This window comes from Echinops telfairi, unplaced genomic scaffold (genome assembly GCF_000313985.2).
Source record: "Echinops telfairi isolate 266 unplaced genomic scaffold, ASM31398v2 ScPeMD7_5927;HRSCAF=6808, whole genome shotgun sequence".
NCBI lineage: Eukaryota > Metazoa > Chordata > Mammalia > Afrosoricida > Tenrecidae > Echinops > Echinops telfairi.
The window spans coordinates 650,995-673,420 of NW_022109827.1; the positions used below are offsets into that span (position 1 = coordinate 650,995).

Below are 22,426 nucleotides of genomic sequence, written 5' to 3' on the forward strand. Positions count from 1 at the left end.
GGGGAGGAGAAGAGCCAGTCAGGGGGCGATGTAGCAAAGATGAAAAATACAACGTTCCTCTAGTTCCTAAATGCTTCCTCCTCATCCCCACTATCATGATCCGAATTCTACCTTGCAAGTCTGGCTAGACCAGAGGATGTACACTGGTATAGATAGGAAATGGAATCCAGGGTGGATGATCCCTTCAGGACCAGTGGTGTGAGTGGCGATACTGGGAGAGCAGAAGAAGGGTGGGTTGGAAAGGGGGAACCGATTACAAGGATCTACATGTGACCTCCTCCCTGGGGGAAGGACAACAGAAAAGTGGGTGAAGAGAGAAGTCGGACAGGGCAAGATGTGTCAAAATAATAATTTATAAATTATCAAGGGTTCATGAGGGAGGGGGAAACGGGGAGGGAGGGGAGGAAAATGAGGACCTGATGCCAGGGGCTTAAGTGTAGAGCAAATGTTTTGAGAATGATGAAGACAATGAATGTACAAATGTGCTTTACACAGTTGATGTATGTTTGGATGTGATACAAGTTGTATGAGCCCCTAATAAAACTATTTTAAAAAAAAAAGAAAGTGAGACACTGAAGAAGGAAGACAGAAGAATCAATATATTTGAATTGTGGTGCTGGAGAAGAACACTGACAGTTCCATGAACTACCAAAAGAACAAACCAATCTGTCTTGGAAGACGAAGCACCAGAATGCTCCTTGGAAGCAAGAGTGGCAAGACTTAGTTTCCTGTTGGACTTAGTTGGACATGTTCTCAGGAGAGCAGGGCCTGGACACAGGCATCATGCTTGGTAAAAGCAGAGAAGCAGTGCAAGCGAGAAAGTTCCTCAGCTGACTGGACTGACACGGTGGCTGCACCATGGGCTCAGGCATCGGAACCCTTGTGAGGATGGTGCAGGACCGGGCAGGGTTTCGTTCTGCTCGCCACAGGGTCACTATGGGTCAGAATTGACTCAGTGGCACCTAACAAGAACAACAATCATACGGTTGAACATCGACCAATTCTTTTTGCTACCCTGACTCTGTAATTCTCCATGTTTTACGTTTTCTGCAAAAATGATGTCTTCAAATGTTTTGCACTTAATATTTTGCTTTCAGTATTGCATCTCAAGACTTGAATTTTTCTTTAGTTCTTTTATACTGAAATGCACCACGTGTGTTCTCCCTTTTTGATTTTCTAACTCCAAGTCTTTGCAGCTTTAATTATAATACTTTGCTTTTTTTATTTTATGCATTCTTTGAAATCTCCAGTTCAGTTATTTTATTTCATCATTTCTTCCAATTCATTTAGTTATTCTACATCTAAACGCATGCTTTGGAATCTCTTCTGACACCCATTTTGCTTGTTTATTTTTTCTTGTCTTTTTAATGACCTTTGGCTTTCTTCTTGCAGATGCCCTTGATGACATCTCACAACTTGTCTTCAATCGTAGTGGTGATATGTGTTAAAGCTCTCCTTGAGAAGAGGCCATGGTGATGTAGAAGGTGACACTTGGGCTGCTAGCTGGAAGGTCACCGGGTTGAGACCTCCAGCTGCTCCAAGGAAAAAGATGAACTTTCTACTTTCCTAATGGGTTACAATCTCAGAAACCCACAGGGGTAGTCCTAGTTATTCTATAGGGTCATTATGAGCCAGCCTCAACTCAATGACCATGAGTTTGGGTTTTATTCTTGAGATCGTCTCTAAATTCACGTGGGGGATACTCAAGATCCTACTATGGTTTTCTTGGGTTTATCTTAATTTTCTTCAGCTTCACCTTGAACTTGCACATGAACTATTGAAGGGCTGCTCCGAAGTCAGCCATTGTGCTTGTAGTAACAGATGACAGGGTGCTCCTCCATTGTCTCATTTCTCAGATGAAGTCAACTTATTTCCCGTGTATTCCATCTGGTGCAAGTGTGTATGTAGTTTCCTCCCACATCGTTGAAAAATAAGATAGTTACACTAAGTGGATTGTTGGTCTTGCACATTCTGTCGTGGTATAGCTGCTGCTATGTCACTGGCCATTAATACGGTTGTACAACTAGACCAATTAGCAACATTATTATAAACAGAGAAAAATATAAAAGTTGTCAAGGATTTTATTTCACTTGGATCCACAATCAGTGCTTGTGGATGTAGCAGTCAAGACATCAAAGGATGTATTACATTGAGTAGATCTGCTGCAAAAGACTCCTTAAAGTGTTAAAAAGCAAAGATGTCACTTGGGAGTAAGGAGCACTTGACCAACCATGATAGTTTCAATGGCCCTGTGTGCATTCAGCAGCTAGCCAATGAATAAGGAAGGCTGCAGAAGAGCTGACACTGTGATTGTGTGCTTGGGGAAGAATACTGAAATATACCATGGACTTTCAGAGAACAAACAAATTTATCTGGGAAGAAGGACAGCCCGATGGTCCTTAGAAGTGAGGATGGGAGAGTTTATCTCACGTACTTTGGGCTTGTTATCAGGAGGGATCAGTCCCTGAAGAACACTGTCCTTGGTGAAATAGAGGATCCATGAATAAGATGGACAGCCTCAAGGAGATGACTGACATAGTGGCTGCAACAATAAGTCCAAACTTAGTAATTAATCTGAAGATGATTCAGGACCAGGTGATGTTTCATTTTGTTGTACATAGGATCACTATGGGTTGGAACTGACTCACAGTATAGTGCTAATTTTTTCTTAAGTCATTTTAATCTTTAAAACAGTACTCATTTTTGAAGTAAACTTTTAAGAGTTGACCATTTTTTAAAAAGTGCTTTTTTTATCAGAATTCCAAAAACAGAGACTTAAAAAGAGATTTTTTTTTAAGTGTCAAATAGCTATTCTGCATGTTACAGAGAAAGCAGCCTTTCAGTTGATCAAGGGGCTTAAATTTCAGGTGATATTTTTAATATTGTGTGGACAGAGCCAAAGTCACCTTATCTTATTAAATTTCATTTGAGCACCCACTGTTGTGGACTTGGTCCTGTCTCATGGTGACCCTATGTGTGTAAATATGCTAACTTAGAATGAGGGCTTCTTTAACAGACCAAAGAAGACAAACAATTGGAGGTACTAGAATGACAAGCATAGGAGGTTAAAGTGAGAGTTCAGAGTGTTTTAAACATTCAACCTACATATTTCCAAGTCATAGTTCCTTTGGCTGAGCTCAGTCTTAGGATTAATTTCACTATGCCTTAATTGGCAGAATTAATAAAGAATCATTTTAAAATATGAGTACATCCCAAACTTCTTAACTTCACTGTGACATAATCTTATCTCTAGGTAGGCAACCAAGAACGTTTTTTAAGCATTGCAGTTAAACTGTTGCCATTCAGCATGAAATGCTTTTGATGTATCTGAAAGAGGACTTCATGGAAGTATGTGGTAGATAAGATTAGATCTTTTGGCAGGAGTGTGTGAAGAATAATTCCAAACAATTATTTATTTTAAAACAATTTTTATAAGGAAAAATCAAAAGGCTCTTTAACTTGATTTTCAAATTATTTTATTACTAATACAAGTTTGGTTTTTCAAACGCACCTTTCAAATACAGTTTTTTGGGATGAACATGGGTGGAAATGTCACTCTGATTGGCAAAAGAACATCATCCCTCCTCCCACCCTTCTTTTTAATAGGAAGATGTGGCAAGAGACGAATACTTTGAAGAGAGACACAATGGGAAAAGCCACATTCTCTTAAAAATCAATTCCTCCAAAGTTATCACTAAGCCTATTTATTCAAAGTTTCAATTCTTAAAGATACACATGAGTCTATATGTTGTTTACATATATATGTTTATGAGTCGAACTAACCAATGCATACATGTGGTGCTGTCGGTTGCCCGAGAGCTGATTCTGACTTACAAGGACTCCTCCCCGTGTGCAGAGTGGAGCTACGCTCTAAGGCTTTCAACACGGTGACCGTTCAGAAGCAGGTGCCTGTCTCCCAAGGCACCTCTGGGTGGGTTTGATCTGCTAACCTTTAGACTAATAGTCAAGCATAGCACTATCTGTGCCACACAAAGATTCATACTTTTATTAGAGTAATTAAGTACATATATTCTTCATATCTAATAAGGTAGCCTTTTCCACTATAAGTTATGGTGCGAGAACATGAAAGAGACCCATTCAAAGAGAGATAAATAAAATGGAATCTGTGCATTTATAAAACTTAAAGTACAAGACAGAATTGAAAGTATCTTAATAAGGAAAACTTCATGCACATGCAATGATTTTGTTTTTTAAAGCCAAAGTGGAAGGTGTCATGTAAGTGTATCTGTGACTAACATATTATACTTTCAGGGAACACTTATTCATCTACAATGAAACAGAAACGGTTTCTATCCATGTGACTTCTACTAGCACAGATATTTCTTACGACAAAGGTGATATGCATTTGTAAAGCAACAGCGTTTCCCTAAACAAGCGATTATTTGAAATATGAGTCCAGTCAAATTGATTTCATTTTTGTGAGAACAATAATTTCTAGAGCTCTTCATCCATAACGATCATATCTCAGGGAGGTAGGTATCATGTCTCAATCATTAGCATGAATGGAACCAATCTAACTCTTTTCATTTCAAAGCAGAAAGAGTTTACTACCCATACTGCACTTGGTGAAGATTTGATAATGGCACGTCTACCTTCAGAACAATCTCTGGACTCCCTGAAGCATCCGCTCTCCTTTAGAATGTAATTTCCTAGGGGTAAACTAAGGAAGCACAACTTTCTATACGGTCTTTCTCTGGGTAGTGATAGCATATTTCAAATTCAATAAATTTGGTCCAAAGGACAACAGCCTGTTTTACCATCTTAATATTTAAGGTAACAAGGTCTTTTTTTCTCTATTTTGAGTCTCATGAAAGTTTCAGTGAATAATATAATGTACATCAAGTGATGAAAATAACTCCTAGCACGCAGAAAATAAGCTACGATCTTAATAGACATAGTTTTTTTGGTACTAAATCCCTCATATATTAAAATATTCAGTGATTATGTCTTATGATTTGAGAGAATTTACATGGTATTAAAGTAACTTTAAAAATCTCATGTTGACCTATATTCATTGTTTCTTCTCTCCATAAATGAGCAATTGATCTGGTGCTCCCCTCAGTCATAGAACTTTCATATCTCAAGTTGTTTCTTATTTCCAAGATGAAGGAAATCTTTAGAATCTGTTTGTTATCTTTTCTTTAGTTTTAGTCTTTGAAAGAAATCATCACAATGAAAAGTTCCAGAATTAAAAAGTGAAGCAAAACAAAAATATACACATCTTAAACCTAGCAAAGTTTTCAATCCTCAAGTTGTTTTTTTAGTGTAAAATATTCTCAGTATTTGCTTAAGGTGTAAAATCTTTGAATTCCCTTTTATCTCACCCTTTGTGGGTGTGGAACAAGGAGCTTATAGGTAGTTGTGGGTGACTTGTTCCTTGCTTATGCGAATGAGGCATGGGCATGAGGCTGATAAAGCAGCTGTTTCACTTCCTTTCAACATCTTAACGATGGCTTTCTAGAGAAGCACCATGAGGTGCGTAGGCTTCTGCGGCATGTTTTCTATAGCTATGTAAATGGCTGTGGCCAACAGTTGCACAATAGCAAACATATCCGTCTGCCACTTCCTTGAATCCATTAATTGTTTTTCCCTTCACATCAACCCTGACTCCATTTAACACATAACACAAACCTGCTGCCCAACAATTCCCTTTGAGGCCTTTAATGACACATTAGTGACACCAATTACCTAATGCACTTCTAAACTTAATCTGATATTTATAAGATGAGCCATCAAATTTAACAATGCATCAAACATCATTCCACTGATGACAGAATCTTCGATTATCAAGGCTGTGAAGGATCATTTGATAATTGAGGACATCTGAGTCCAGAGTTTATTTCTGTCTTAAGCTAAAACCAAACCAAACCAAACCCATTGCTATCCTGCCTATTTCAACTCAAAGCAATCTTTCAGCATTGAATAGAACTTCCCCGCAGGATATCCAAGGCTGGATGTGACCATGATGGGATTCAAAGATGAGTTGGAATTATGGATCTCTGGTTGGCAGCCAAGGGTCTAACCACTGTGCCACCAGGGGTCCTGACTTTTAATAGATTCAGAATAAATTCTAGACTGAAATCTCTCGACTGCTCACACATTACACAAAGCCCTTATCTCAAAAGCCCTTCTGAAATTTGTAGTTATTTTATTCTCTATATTGTTTCTTTCTGAGAACTCTAATATTCCATTTCTTTTTTGAAAAGTTGGAACTTAATTGGGTTTATTTTTAATGTTTCATTGAAATACTTAAAATAACACCAAGGAAATTCCTTTCTATGTAATCATTATTCATTGACTTACTCCTATTGAAAACTACTAAGTGTTAGCAAACCAACACACACACACACACACACACACACACACAAAATGAAGGCTTTTTCTTCAAGGAAACCTCTGTGTATCTGCACACAAGGAAGTGGTTCACACTCATGTGTTTGTACACTAAATTCTCTCTCTCTCTTTCTCTCTAGATAGCTCAGAAAAATGACTTTAAGAACAAGCCAAGACCAAAAAGTGAATCTATTAGAAAAATGAAAACTCCTTCCAAGGAGCATTTCTGCCTGTCCATGTTATAGGTAGGACACAGTCAGGTTCTTATCACATGCTCATGTTTGGCGCCTCCATCCCCTTGGATGTGGGTTATAATTGCAATCGGTTCCTGACAAGCAGTAATCAGATCTGGTTTCCATGGACATTATCTCAGAATCATTTCTGGAAGCCTGCCTATAATATGCATACGGTAACTGTGAACCATACTGGGCGCTGGTGGACATGCTACCATAGGGTGCGGATGTGACACTGAGCTCTTCCCTTCTAAATGAGCTCGTGTCGGTCTTCTGGGCATGAGGAACATAGGACACTCTGTCTTTCCAATTCTCTGATGACCCTGAGAGCACCTTCCTCCGAGCTGCGGAGACCACGTTTGCCACGATGGATTCCTGCATGTTTCTGTGTCTGAAGGCATCCTCCACTAGGCCAAGAGGAGACTTCGCTGCTGCTTCCCAAGGACTTAGCCTGTTGTTGGCTTTCTCTAGCCCATCAGACGGTTTATCAGACTGGCACATCCAAGGAGGGATCGTGGAGACACTGGCTGGGATTGATCTTCCAGGAAGAGAAAGGGAATGTCCTCCTCGCGCCTAGAAAAAGAAAAGAACAGGTTACTAGAGCACATTTATTCTAGGTTGTTTCTCTTACTGTCATTCGAAAATGGTCACGGCATTTTGGGTAGTGCAAACAATTCATGTGCTGGGCTGTTAACCGGAGGAGGGAGGTTCAGGTGGACCTAGAGGTGCCATAGAAGGAAAGCCTGGCGATCTCGCTCCAAAGAAGCAGCCCTTGGAAACCTCATAGAGCACAGTCATAGGCGGATACATCCAGGGTTGTCAGGAGTTATCGTTGATATGGTGACGACCCGACAAGGCTTAGTTGGAGCGCTAGGTAGGATAGGTTGGCCTGCGGCATTATGAGCTCTGGGTTACTCCTTGGCCCTTGCTTCGGATGTCCTTGGTGCTCCACTTTGTGCAACTGTAATTTCTTTTGCAACCGCTTTCTTATGGATCACCACCTGACATTATACTTCTATAGATCCCCGACTATAACTACATCAGAAGCTCCACCTTATTTTACTTTATTCTTATTCTACCTTATTCTACCCTGTCGTCCTCATACAAAATGAACAAAACATATTGCTCATCCTAGAAACAGACCATAAACTACTGATCTTTTTACTTTTTTCTATTCACTTTTAATCTACCAGCTCCTTTTGGTCTACTGAGTATATCAAAGGCAAATAAAAACAAAACCACTATGCATGTGTAAATAGCACCACAGCCAGCTCCTCACTTCATGGCCCGGTTAGGCTCTGAAGAGATCAGGTCATTAGGTGGAAATGAACATTACATGAGAATAGAGAATGACCACATCAGATCCCAAAATAGAGGAAAACTGCATCATTCCATAACTGGCAAACCACACAATTGCATTACTTCCAAACTACATCATTACCCAACTGTCAAATTGCACCGTTACATAACTGCCCAACCACTGAGAACTACGGCCAAGCCAAGCTGACGTCAGTATCACAGACATTGTTACTCCCGCCTCACAGCTCGCTTCTCACTACTGCCAGGCATGCATTTTAACGTGCAAAATGGTTGGGAGGGAGATTTTTTCTCACTGTTGTTTCCCATGTTAAACGTCAGAGAATGGGACCAAGTAAGTGAGACGTAAAGGTCCCTGAGTTAGAGAATGAATGGCTTGTGGGTCTGCTTTCCCCTCAAAACCTATTGACCTTGAGGACGGCCACATGAATCTTTGCTCTTTAAGGGTGGTGCATTGCCCATGTCTTTGAGCGGAAACACTCCTGCCACTTGTATCATTTGAGTACTGTTTCATCTGAAGGATATATACTCCTTATTTCCTTGAGGATTTGTATCCCTGTAGCAATATCTTGATGTATACTAAATATTCTACTTGTCTAATATATAGAAATCTGATTTATTGAAGCTCCACACATTCTCTCTTTTTATCTCTGCAGTATCTTCATGGACCTTGGTGACTGGATAATGATTTAATTTTTCAAAAATTGCCTTTCCTACCACATTCTCTTAGAACAATCTCCTGGCTAAAAAGCAGCAAAGCTGCACTAAGAGGAAATTAACCAGCAAATTGAAAGCATCATCTATTTTATTTCTCAAACAAAAGGCATTTCCATGCTTAAGAAGGTGCTCAACTTGTATACATAGTTTCACCAGATTTTCTTTTTCAAGATCTTAACTTTAAAGTGAACAGCAGCAATTCAATTGAATTGTGTCAAAATGTCTCTGATTCAAATATTTTGTCTTTTGTCAAGCACACACAGAGGCTGGATGATTCTAGATTTGCATGGACATAGCAAAGCAAGTTGCCATCATGTCAGTTCTGACAGAGTAAAAGGGCTGCTCCATAGGGTTCTCATGGCTTGGGGCGGGTGGGGCGGGGGTGGGGTGGAATAGATCACCAGTCCTTTCTGCTGAGGTGTTTCTGGGTGAACTCAATCCGCCCTCCAACTATTTGGTTAGCAGTTGAGCATGTTAGCCATTTTAACCCCTCAGGAGCTTCGTATAAAAACAAGGAAGGATGTTAAAGTAATAGAGAGGGAGTGGGGAGAGGTTCTAATGCAATGGATATTTCTTTCTGTTTAACCATTAAAATTGTAGAGATAATGATTGACTCCTAGACACAGCTTTTCATGAATCACTTGTCCTTACCCTAAACTCCTAATAAGCCCTTGTCACTATGTAATCGGGGGAGAACAAAGGCCTCTCTAAAAGTCACCCTCGGCAGACTTGGTTTCTATTCCACATAATTTATGTGTTGGTGTCCCTTCATTTGCCGCACTTTCCCCTGAACCTTTTGTGTTCCCAGACATGCTGTGCTAACGACTCAAGGGCGACTCCGATGAAGCATCCTCCCAGAACTCTGCCATGCAATCGTATGTTCAGGTTTGCAGTGAGGAGTCAGTTCAACGTAAAAAGTGAGGCTGGAGAAAGTTGAGAGTTTTTTTGGACAGGAAAAAAATCAGACCTTTCTAAACTATGAGAAGTTGTCTTAGTTATCTCATGTTGTTATAGAGAAATACTACATGTGGGTGACTTTTAACAAGCAGGAATTAATTGTACTATATTTAGGGGGCTAGAAGTCCAATGTTTGGTGCCAGCTCTAGGGGAAGGGAGCCCTGGTGGCATAGTGCTTATGTATTGGGTTGCTAACTGCGAGACCAGCAGCAGTTCCAAACCACGGGTCACCCTGAGGGGGAGAAATGAGGCTTCCTAATCTCAAAAAGATGTTCAGTCTTAGACACCCACAGGGGCAGTTCTACCTTTTCCTATGGGGTCGCCATGAGTTAGAATTGATACTCGATGGCAGTGAGTTTGGTTTGGGTTTGGCTGTGAGGGAAGCAAGGCTATTTGCTTGTCTGTCATCTATCTTACTCCCTCTCCCCTTCCTAGTTTGCTGGCTTTATCTCTTTTATATCTCAAATTAAATGGTCATAAGATATGCCCTGCATGAGTCCTATCTCATTGATAGACAAAGACAGCCCATTTCCAAGTGGAATTATAATGCCAGGCATACAGGTTAGGGTTCCAGCATTTATGTTGAGGGGAAATAACTCAATCCTTAACAAAAGTGTTAAGTACAATAAAGAGAAATGTAACTCCTGTCTCCTGATGCTAATGTCTAAGTTTCTCTTTTGTCCGTGGAGCCCTGGTGGCATAGTGGTTATAAGTTGCACTGCTAACTGCAAGGTCAGCAGTTCAAAACCACTCTGTAGAAGAAAGATGAGACTGTCTACTCCCATAAAGAGTCTTGGGAACTCGCAGGGGTGATTATACCCTGTCCTACAGTATCGCCATGAACCACAGATCAACTCGATGGCAATGAATGAGTTTTCCCTTTTGTCCTTCTCTATAAAAGAGAAGAGAGAAGGAGCCCCATGGTATTTAAGCATTAGATAATCAACATCAAGGTCTGTGGTTTGAATCCACTAATAGCTCCGTGGAAGAAAGACCTGGCAAACTGAGCCTGTAAAAATGTACAGCCTGGTCCAATACGATCGCTGAAGCCAAATAGGTGCATAAACAAATGTGGTGAAGAAAGCTGATATTGCCCAGCTATCAAAAGATAACATCTGGGGTCTGGAAGACTTGAAGGTAAACAAGCAGCCATCTAGATCCGAAGCAACAAAGCCCACATGGAAGAAGCACACCAGCCTGTGTGACCATGAAGTGTTGTCGGGATCAGGTATCAGGCATCAAAGAACAAAAAAATCATATCATTGTAAATGAGGGGGAGTGGGGAGTAGGGACCCAATGCCCATCTATGGGCAACTGGGCATCCCCTTATGGAAGGGTCATGGAGAGGAGACGAGCCAGTCAGGTTGCAGTGTGACAATGATGAAACATACAACTTTTCTCTAGTTCCTAAATGCTTCCTCCCCAATCCCCCAACTATCATGATCCTAATTCTACCTTGCAAATCTGGCTAGACCAGAGGATGTACACTGGTACAGATAGCAAGTGGAAACACAGGGAATCCAGGGCGGATGATCCCTTCAGGACCAGTGGTGAGAATGCCAAGGGTGGAGCGTGGAGAGAGGGTGGGATAGAAAGGGGAAACTGATTAATGGGATTTACATATAACCTCCTCCCTGGTGACAGACAACAGAAAATGGGTAAAGGGAGACGTTGGACAGTGTAAGCTATGACAAAATAATAATTTATAAATTATCAAGGGTTCATGAGGGAAGGGGGAATGTGGAGGGAGGGGAAAATGAGGAATTGATGCCAGGGGCTTAAGTGGAGAGCAAATGTTTTGAGAATAATGAAGGCAATGAATGTACAAATGTGCTTTACAAAATTGATGTATGTATGGATTGTGATAAGAGTTGTATGAGCCCCCAATCAAATGATTTTTTTTAAAAAAAGAAGGCAACAAACAACAAAAAAAAGAAAAATAAATTATCTACCCACAGCAAAAAAAAATTACACCCTGGAATACACTATTGAGTAGTTCTACTCTGTCCTATAGGATTTCTATGAGTTGGAATTGACCGGATGACACACACTTAGAGCGACAAGAAAGAGAAACAAGAACATTGGTTCCTGGAGTCAGTGGGACAGCTTTCAGAATCCATTGACATCTGCTGTCTGTGGTCTTTGAACAGATGCAGCTCCTCAAAGCCTGCTTTTGTCAGTTCTTTGAAACAATCAAGAAGGTAGTAAATGATAAAGGGATCCAAGACTCCCTAGAATCATTAGAGTATCTTCACAGTTGACCCATAACTGGAAAGGTCATAATTAACACTCTACTTGGACCCCTTCGGGATTGTGTGAATGCATGTGTTTCCGTGCAAGGCAATCAGCACCTGAGATAACTGATAGATATTCATTCTCTGATATCCCTCTCGTTGGCTTAATTTGAAAGCCTCCAGAAGACCTGGAACTTAAGGGAAATTAGAAGATTCAAAACATTGCCCAATGATCAAAAGGAGCTGTGTGAAATGCATCACAGAGTTTCAATTTCTCAATGGAATCCAGATTCCAGATCCATGCAGGCTGGATAAGCCCCTGAAACCATTGTCCTGATATAATCTTCAAGCTTTAAACTTTAAACCAAAATCATCCCCGAAGTCTTCTTTGAACCCCTAAATAGCTTATTTTAATGAGTAAAGTATGTCCACTCTGAGCATTGTGCTTTTAGAAAGGATTATCTATGTAAGATCAACTTGGCGACATAAAGGTGTAATGCATACAAGGTGCATAAAGGGTGGAATGGGAAGCTTTGGGCATAGTGAGCTAAAGAAAGATGGCAGTAGAATTATGTGGAAATAAAAAATGGTACACAACTTGAATAATGGTACACAACCTTCAGACTGTAACCTATGTCACTGACTTGTACACATAGAATTTGTTGAAAGGATGTGTCTTTGACTGTGTATACAGTCACCAATAAACTTTTAAAAAACAACAACTGTGAAGCAACTAAAATAAAATTCTCTGCCCTCGAGTTAATTCTGACTCACAGCAACCTTACAGGACAGGGTGGAACTGCCTCTGTGGGTTTCTGAGCCTGTAATTCTTTAAGAGAGTAGAAGCCTCTTCTTCCTCCCACGAAGCAACTGGGGGTTTCCAACTGCTGGCCTCGTGGTGAGCAGCCCGAAGCATCAACATTACCCCACCAGAGCTCCTTTGTGAGGCAAAGAAACCCTAAAAGTAAAAATAAGTAAATAGCAAGTTAAAAACAAACAAGCAAATAAAAGCCAACAAATCTGAAGTGTATGCATTATGCCACTATGTAACACCGGTTATGCGGAAGGGCAGATGTCTCGACAAACAAAATGGTTATTGCTCTTCCACGGATGCCTGAGACTGCCAAATGGGCCTTAAAGTCTGGTCAAGTGCTAACAATAAAGGATAAAAGTATAAATAAATGCAGGTTAGAGACTCAACTGTAGCATAAATAAATAGTACTTTAGGTGCCTGGTGGTCTCGGTTTGTGCTCAAAGTGCTGCAAGCCTCTGGTCTATCTGCCTTGATTACCCCCCAATTTTAACACATGTCCTTGAAGCAATTGGCATATCTTCTTCATTGGTGCTATTTCCTTCTGTCAGTCTGTCACCAATACATAAAATGATGATTGCTTAATATAAGCTCAAGTTTTTCTCTGCTTGGCTGGCTAAATGGAGCCACGTGACATACTTTCAGCCGGAAATGACCCCAAACAAACAGCAAACAAGCAAACCCATTGCATTCTCATGGATTCTGACTCATAGTGATCCTACAGGGCAAAGTAGAACTGCCCCTGCACAGGGTTTACAAGGTTATGTTTACAGAAGCAAACTGCCACATCTTTCTCGCACAGATTAGCTGGGGGATTCAAACACCCATCCTTTCCATTATCAGTCAAGCACCTAACCACCAAACTAATCTAATTCCCAAAACTTAATCTACTTCCACTGAGTGGGTTCCACCTCATATCAACCCTATAGGACAGAGTAGAACTGTAAATCTAAGACTGTAAACCTTCAGTGGAGTAGAAAGTCTCACCTTTCTCCTGCAGAGTGGCTGGTGGTTTCGAACTGCTGACCTGTGGCCACTATCCACTAAGACTCCTTCAAAGATGTTTCTGCTACCTTGAAAATCACAGAAATGTTTTTTTCTATTTTTGAAACAATGTCTGATGATAGAATCTAAGCCAAATGGGGTTATCGTCACCATAGATTTTATTTTTATTATTAGCAAATGAGTCAAGCCTTTCAACATGAGACCATTTAACTTAACCAGCATGTTAGCTGACAGAGTGCATGGTGGGCAATCAGTTCCTTCTTTCTTCCTATCTTCCTCACTGCCATCAAGCCAATACTGACTCAGTGGCCCCCTGTGGGTTTCTGAGATGATAAGTTTTTAGGGGAGTAGAAAGCTTTTTTTCTCCCAAAGAAACTGCCAACCATGCAGACAGTCCAATATGTAACCACTACATGTCCCCAAGCCCTGCACCACCGCCATTAGCCCTTAAGCACCAGGGCCTGTCTCCTTACAGCTTCTTTAAGATGTATTGAATTAAATTAGCTTCTGGGTGAAGACACCCACAGAGTCTTGGCAAATTCTCTGAGCTTCTGCTCACCCTTATAATAGTTCTACCGAGTAGGGACTATTGTTACCCTGTCTTTCAGAACAAGACAGTAAGATGGGAGCTAAGTGACCTCCTCCAGGGTAGAAAGTGAATGAGTTGCTGGAGCAGAGATTTGAACCCAGGCAGCCTCTCACTCCAATTCTTTGTTGAATATTAAAGTACACTTTCAATGAAGTTATTTTCAGAAGAATAGCTTCCTTTAAAAAGAAGACTCCCAATCCAACCAAAGCGAAGAAGGAGATTGTATCAAATATTTTGGAAAGGTCATTCAACTTTGGGTGAAGTTTGCATTCACAAATACTGGCATCTTGGCATTGTTCCCCACAACGACTAAGTGGCCAGCGTCTAGGGAACACAAGACTTGACCTTGAGATGTGCTCCCTCTACCTCAGCCTGAGACACACACTGCCCTGGCTTCAGGTCTACTGCAGACTCCGGAGGGGCTGAGGGCCTTTCTCAGCTTAATATAAACCTTTGTTTATTCATGTCACATGCTTATTTAAGTTGACTTGCATTAAGTAAGTTAAACCACAGTCTGTGAATGAAGCAGCTCAGTTCATTTCCTCGTTAAACTATCTAGCAACCAACACACTGGCAGGGAACAACACAGCATTTAAAACGTGAGTACGCTTTGTGATCTATTTAGGGTAAAGAAGAAGTGAATTCTAATACAATTTAAATAGTTCTGGAAGCCAAAGAAACAGAACGTGATCTATGTTTTGAAATTAGACTATTTCATACCATAAACCTCGGAAGCCCCAAATTTCTCTTGGTCAGAACCCTCCTGACTCATGTATGGTGGAGAAAAGGTCTCCATTGGACAAATATTACTGTAGCTCCTGGGACTCCTTTCTCTCTGAGACACACAGCTAATAAATAGTCATCACCAACATAGACTCTACCACAGGCAGGTCCCAGGGGTCCAGGAAAAGCAAACCATAGCAAATAGCATTTCTTTTGCTTCTTGAATCAGCGATCAGAACTTGTGGAACACGGAGGTCCCAAGGGGGCACGTGAACAGAAGAAAGCATGCGGGCAGGAGCAGGAGCTCGCGCACCAGCTTTCGGGCTGCAGGTCACAAACCTCTGGGGGCTTCCTTGCTCCCCTCACTCCTCTCACATCAGCGCCTCAATGCAGGCAGTAGCCCTCCACGCTCCCTCTCTCCACTGATGGCAGCCTGGGCCGCCGCTGTGGTCTCCAAATTGCTTTGCCTGGTCCCTTGTTCCCTTCCCTGGTAGTCAGAGTTATTCTGTTTAAAATGTAAGTCAGGTCATGCCTCTGGCTTATACTGCTCCAACGGGCTCACCGTTCACAGAAGGGGAAGTCGAGGTTCTTTCATTGACCTGCAGGTCTCCTCCTTTCTCACACCTCCCACCGTATCACCTACAGCTTTCTCCTTCTCACTTTGCATTCAGGTCCCTTTGTGATCCTTTAGCAAACCAGGCACTCAGCCTGAGGAGGGGGTCTCTATGCTTGCTGTCCCCCTCTGCTACAATGTAGTATTCCAGGCATCATAATGACTTCCTATTTCATTTCCTTCAGGTCTTAGCTAGATATCATACCATTTGCTCCTACTTAGTAGCCCAGTGTGTAACCTGTTACACCAGCAGGACGCTTTATGACCTAACTCACGGCCTTCGAGTCGATGCTGACTCACAGAGACCCTACAGGACAGGGTAGAACTGCCCCAGTGGGTTTCCAAGACTGTAACTGTTTATAAGAGTAGAATAGAAAGTCTCATCTTTCTTCCACAGAGTGGCAGATGGTTTTAAACTGTTGATTTTGCAGCTAGCAGCCTAACACATAATCACTATGCCACCAGCCTGCCTTGTACCTTCCAAACCAGCCTCACTTCTGTGGGGCCAATGCTGTCTCAGAGCAACCCCAGCGGGTTTCTGAGACTGTAACTGTGTACCAGAGTAGAAAGCCCAGTCTTTCTCCCACGGAGCTGCTGGTGGTTTTGAACTATCAACCACGAGAATCACAGCTCAACGTGGAAGCACTGCAACGCCAGGGCTCCCTCCATGCACCTTAGGACCTTTCCATGTGGTAGTACCCTCCCTCCCTCAAAATCCCCCAACTCCCTTCCCTGCTTTAATTCCTCCCTTAGACTTATAGCCATCAACATTATTTTTGTTTCTGCCTCTCTCCACTAGAATTTAAGTGTAAGTGTAAGGATGCTTGTTTTATTCATTGAGACATCCCTAGCACCTAGACCAGTACCTGGCACCAGAACCACAGGGGCCCAGGGACTACTTGCTAAATGAATGAAAGAGAATTTCTATATCAAAATGCTATAAGGAGAAAATGTGGTTGGTCAACTTCCTTTGAAACAACACATCATTACATGCGGCGGTGGATGCACACAAACACATTTCTGCCACTCCCAATAGCCGCTCTACTCTGCATTCCAATGCAGGTTTGGCAGGACAAGTTGAACTGATCAATATTTATGTTTGAAATATGTTTTTCTTACACAGGTGGCAGGTTTCCTTAAACAAATCAAAGCCAATGAGCTGGGCTCAGGTCATTAGAAGACAGAGGGTTTCAAAGAGCTCGGAATCCTGAGATGAGAATAGCTTAGAACAGTACGCAGGGTTTGCAAAAGAGGTATGCGGGCTTGAAAGAGTAAGACCCGAGGAGGAAAAGCTAATGGAGCCGGGACCTGGTCAAGGTTGGAAAAGAGAAAACTAGACGTGGATTTACTATTTTCTCATGGGACAGTGAGCAGGAGTCAGGAAATGGCAGCGTCTCCTGACCAACCTCTGCGTGGTTTGTCAGTCGGTGCAGCACCACGTGGGAAGACGTTTCTGAGGAGAGATATCCTTCACCACCATAAGCGGTGGCCATCGGTTCAAGTCCAGTACATGTGTGTCGAAGCAGACCTGTGTCCCAAAGGCTGCTTTTCAGGAGTAGAATACCAAGCCTTTCTTTGAAGGCACCTCTGGGTGAGTAAGAACTTCCAACCCTGCAGTTATCAGCCAAGCATATGAACTGTTTGCACCACCAGGGGACTCCCGCTGTCCAAAGATCTTTACATTTAAGACTTTCCAAGCTTCCCTAGAGGGTATGAATACAATCAAGCTGGAAGTTGGGGTGGGGTGGGGGTGGGGGGGTGAAGATTTTTAATATCATTTCCATCCTAGTTCCTTAGTGCAACCATCTCTTGCTCATATTTTCCAGGACTTGACTTCGGACAGTGTGATTTTAGAAATTCTAGGACACAGAGGAGTGTCTCTGCTTCTTTAGGCAGATGCTGTTGTTGTTGTTGTTGTTGTTACTAGGCATCATCAAGTCGGTTTTGACTCATAGTGACCACAATGGACCAAAACACCACCTGGTCCTGTGCCATCCACACAATGGCTATTGTGCTGGAGCCGCGGCTGCAGCCCCGGGACAATCCCTCGGGGCGAGGGTCTTCCTGTGTCTTGCTGCCCCTCTACTTTAGGCAGAAGTACACAGTGCTACTTTGCCTGCCCAAACTAGGGCAGAGAATCAGGATGAATAACGATAAGTCCTATGCTTTATTACATATGTATGCCACGCACATATGTATGCCATGTACCCCACACATTGTTTAACTATGTCCACGGATGAAATAAACATGTAACTCACTAAGAGATGGCCTATGGTTAGAACTACTCATCTTGACTCTGCCACCGAGTAGGCAGCTAAGATTAACTTTAAGATGAGGGTCTGTGTGCTGAAAAAAAATGTGATTAAAAAGAACCATTAAAACCCCTCTACATTTTGTTTGGAAGAAATGCCTGGTGAGACAAGGTGCTGGTGGTGCCTGACGATGGCAGGCAGCATGTCCCCCTGGAAACAGTGGGAGTGTGGAAATCAGACGGACCTGGGAGCTCGGCCTTCATCTCTTTTTACTTACATGCTCCTTCCTGGCAGGTGTCACTGCCCTTTGGTGTAAAATAGAATCATCTTGGTGGCCACATCAAGATTATGTAAAGAAATGGGACGGCGTTTATCAGCAGGATGCCATAAAAGAAGCATTTGCAGAGGCAACTCATTCCTGCTGTTCTAAGAAGAGACAGTGTGGCCCCCAAAAGGTGTCGCGGTGACCTGGCAGAACCTTTTGTTCAAGAGGCCTCATCCTAGGCTGGCTGCTGATTCAGGATAAAAATAGGAGGGAGCCTTGCCTTTGAAGTGGCTTTAACACTGCACGCCTTAGATACTGCTGTGCCAGCCACTGCCTCCCTTCTGCCACCTGAGTGAAGGCCACGGGGCTGGCCAGTCACCTCCCCACTGACTTCATTTCCCCGCTGGGTCAGATATATGCCGCTTCTGGGTACTGTTTTTGACCTTCTGTTCATAAAAATAAACAAACAAACAAACAAATAAATAAATAGAGGTGCAAACGTTTGTTTAAGGTCATAAAGTCTGAAGTTAAGGAATGCCCTGTACGTAGTCATTGGGATTGGAGGAAAGCTCATTAGCAACCTGCAGTAATCAAATGACTCAACCTAGTTTGCGGACAGTCAAGAAGCCTGGAAGCACTTACTGATGAAGGTCACTGACTGCAGCCTGAAGTGTAGATTACACATCAGTGCAAAGAAAACAAACAAACAAACAAACAAAACCCCTCACACAACTGGGCCAATAGACAGCATGATGGTAAACAGAGAAAAGATCTCACGTTGCCAAGAATTTCATTTGACTTGACTCTACTCTCAATGCTCATGAAAGCAGCAGCCAAGAAATCAAATGATCCGGTGCATTTGGGCATGTCTGCCGCCAAAGACATCCTTAAATGTTAAAGAGCAAAGATATGACTTGGAAGACTAAGGTGTGCCTGGTCCAAACCATGGCATTTTCTGTTGCCTCAAATGCAGGTAGATGGGAAAATAATTGATGGATTTGAATTATGATGTTGGTGAAGAATATTGAATATTGCATGAATTGTCAGAAAAACAAACAACCGTGTCTTAGAAGTGCAGCTGAAATGTTCCTTAGAAGTGAGCTGGAAAGACTGTCTCATGGATTCTGGACATTACTAGGAGGGCTCCATCTCTGGCAAGGATGTGAGATAAGAAAGGTGTTCCCCAGGTTGTCACCTGCCTGTTCGCTCATTGTGCAGCCAGCTGCTCCCTGAGGGCATTCAGCCATACATCAGCTATATATCAGCAATCAGACTATAGTCTGTCCCACCCTAATTATGGCCCACTCCCTGTTGATAAGGATAGTAGACGGTTCCTTGAAAGAGAGCCCGGAGAAAAGGTCAAGCCCACTCAAGGAAGACCAGAGTTAGACTGCCATTTTGAATCTAGGATCTGCTCGTGTTGTCACATGTGTACCCCTAGTCCCTCCCCCTCCTATTGTGTGTACACCCCTAAATCATCCCCCTCCCATTGCTTGTATTGCCTATGGTACAACTCCTTTCTGTGATATATGTGGTTACCTGTAATCAGGGGGGCTTGCATGCCCCCTAAGGATATATAAACTGTGATTGGAAATATACGCTCTCTCCTCCTCCCTCTCTCTGCACGGACCTGGCTGCTGAAATCATGGTAGTCCCAGGGTTGAGCATGCTACCATGAAAGGTGCCTGATTCCTTTATTTTATCTTCTCTCCTACCTTTCCTGTCTTCTACGACTTTACTATGATCTTTATATATCATCACCGTGCAATTTCACCTATGAACTCCGTGATATTGTTAGGGGCTGGTTTACTCTAACACGAGGAGATCATGCTTAGTTCCACAGAGAGTCAGGAAAAAAGAGGATGACCTTCAACAGGATGGATGGACAGAATGACTGTAACAATGAGCTCACCCATAACAACTGGGAGGAAGGCACGGAACTCATTCTAAGTAGGAACTGACTGGACGGCCCCTAGCAGCAACACACTACTGTGGATTCTTTCTTCTTAGAAGCAAGGAGAACCAGCACCACGCAAACATATAGAGCTTTTGCGACGCGTCTGCCACAGCTTTCATCACTTGACGCAAGTTAATACTTCTAACCCTCTTGGCATAGAAGCTAAATAACATCCTGTCAACATAGCTACCATATGTTTATAAAGAGGAATGGGAGAATTAAGGCTATATGAGGTAATAATATTTTATTTACTCCATTATGCTCCATCTTTTAGTGAAAAGACGTCACTAAATTTGACCCTATCACTTTTTTTATATACTCAGAAAAGAAGCATATCATTCTACAAATTATAGCCTACAAAATAGTTCTACTCATTTAGACTACACTTCCTTTAAATAACTTGGATTATACTTTATATTTTTAATTTCTGGGGGGTATTCTTAATCATATTATTATCAAAGTGTTCTTTAGTTCGTTTTAAATAAAAATAAATCTTTAAATCCATTTCAAAATATTGCTGAAAAGAAGATTTTCCTCTCCTCAAAAGATTTAAAAGGAGAAAGAGCTATAGATGCTAACCACAGATAAAGGAAAATAATAGATATAAAATGGTCATTATTTTTATATATTTTTATTTTAAAAACTGAAATTTTACGATTAAAAAGGGATGTGGATCTGGTTTGAAATAAAAATTTGGCATTGTGGGGATTTACATAGAGAAAAAAATGTCAATGCTTGGCACATAGTAACCCATTGCCAGCAAGTCAATTCCAACCCACAGGACCCCATTGAGGGCTGCCAAGACTGTCAACCTGTGCAGGTGCAGATCAGCTCGCTTTCTTCATGAGGAGCAGCTGGTGGATTTGACCCACCGACCTTGTACTTAGCCAGCTTAGTGCCTAACCCACAGCACCACCTTAACATATTATAAGAACTGGGCAAAAGAGAGGCACCATTCAAGACCCCAAACTAACTGCCACAGAATTGCTTCTGGTCAAATGACCTTAGAACAGCGAAGAACAGGGTTTCTCAGGCTGTAAATCTTGATGAAAGCAGACTGCCACAGCTTTATCTTGCAGAGCAGCTGGATTAGCAGGGGAGTACTTAACCACTGCGCCACCTCGATGCCTTTAGAGTCACCATTAGTAGTATAAGATGAATTCATGATTAACTTGTGATATACATCTTATTAGAATCAGAATTATGATAAGTAATAAAGCCTGCTTGAAATGCGAGAATGGATTTAACTGTCTATAATATCTAAAGATTATTTTCTAAAACAAATCAAAATAGCCATCTCCTCCCTCTTAAATTCACAAAAGGACAATCCACTATGAATATGATTTCACCTCTAGAAAAAAATAGGGCTAACCATGATTCTTTCTAGCTGATGTGCCTGCGATTTAAAAGCAGAGGGAGAATGATGAGGTGTTACGTTGGAGATGAATAACCTTGGAAACACACGTCTATTCTATTCAATCACCGTCAATCACTGTTCTGTTCAATCATTGTCACCGTGTGTCTGTCTATCTATCTATCTATCTATCTATCTATCTATCTATCTATCTATCTATCATCTATCTATCTATCATCTATCTATCTACAACTACTTCTATATATAGGTTTGAAAGGATATTTATACATGGGTATTTACTTTTGCCGCATATATATCCATGACTACGGTAGTGCACACAGGAGGCAAAGTTTAGAAAGTGTCTTCGACGTAACACAACACCTGGAGGCAATGACTCATGGGGCTCAGGACTGTTGCCTTGGGCATATGAAGGTCAATCGGCCTATCAGATTTCACAAAGATAAGGTTTTACAGTCTACCTTGGCCAGTGGGGACTGGGGTTTTAGAAACTCGTAAGTGGCCAGCTAAGGTATAACTATTTGTCTTTTTTACTGTCTGGAGGGAAAAAGAGTCATGAAAATAAAGACAAATGGAAATGTGTAGTCCACTGGATAAATGGACCATGTGTGTATCAGGCGTCATGACCCAGACACTAGGAGAACCAAATGGTGCTTGGTTATTATTGCCAACTACTCTGAAAAGGATCACATTAGAAGGTCTTGGATAAAATGAGAGAAAAACATGGAACAAAACACAAAACCATAGAAAAGAGGAAGCTTACTGTTTCCATAGAGACTGGGAATTCCTGAGACCACAGCCCTTTGGAAATTAACTCAGTCTAAGGCAAATTTCCAGCCAAACAGTAGGCAGGGGCCTAGTAACACCAGGGAGGTAGTCACACCTTAGAATCCTCAACCATTTAAGATCAAAAGGGCAGCATTAGCCCAAGGACACAGTTCAGATGTCACACCGAGGCAACGATAATGAATGAGATGAAACAAAATGTGTCTGAATTGTTGGATGTCAAACTGATGGTCTGTTCTGT

General features: G+C 41.8%; 1 protein-coding gene across 1 annotated transcript in view; it reads right to left on the reverse strand.

Moving 5' to 3' along the window:
• Nucleotides 1-3,459: 3,459 nt before the first annotated feature.
• Nucleotides 3,460-22,426, reverse strand: part of SYNPO2 (synaptopodin 2) — a 253,160-nt gene continuing 234,193 nt past the window's right edge. Inside the window, exon 6 of the mRNA XM_045295840.1 lies at nucleotides 3,460-7,160. Within this exon, the coding sequence (XP_045151775.1) occupies nucleotides 6,630-7,160 (531 nt within the window). The 3' untranslated portion in view covers nucleotides 3,460-6,629. The remainder of the gene's footprint in view (nucleotides 7,161-22,426) is intronic.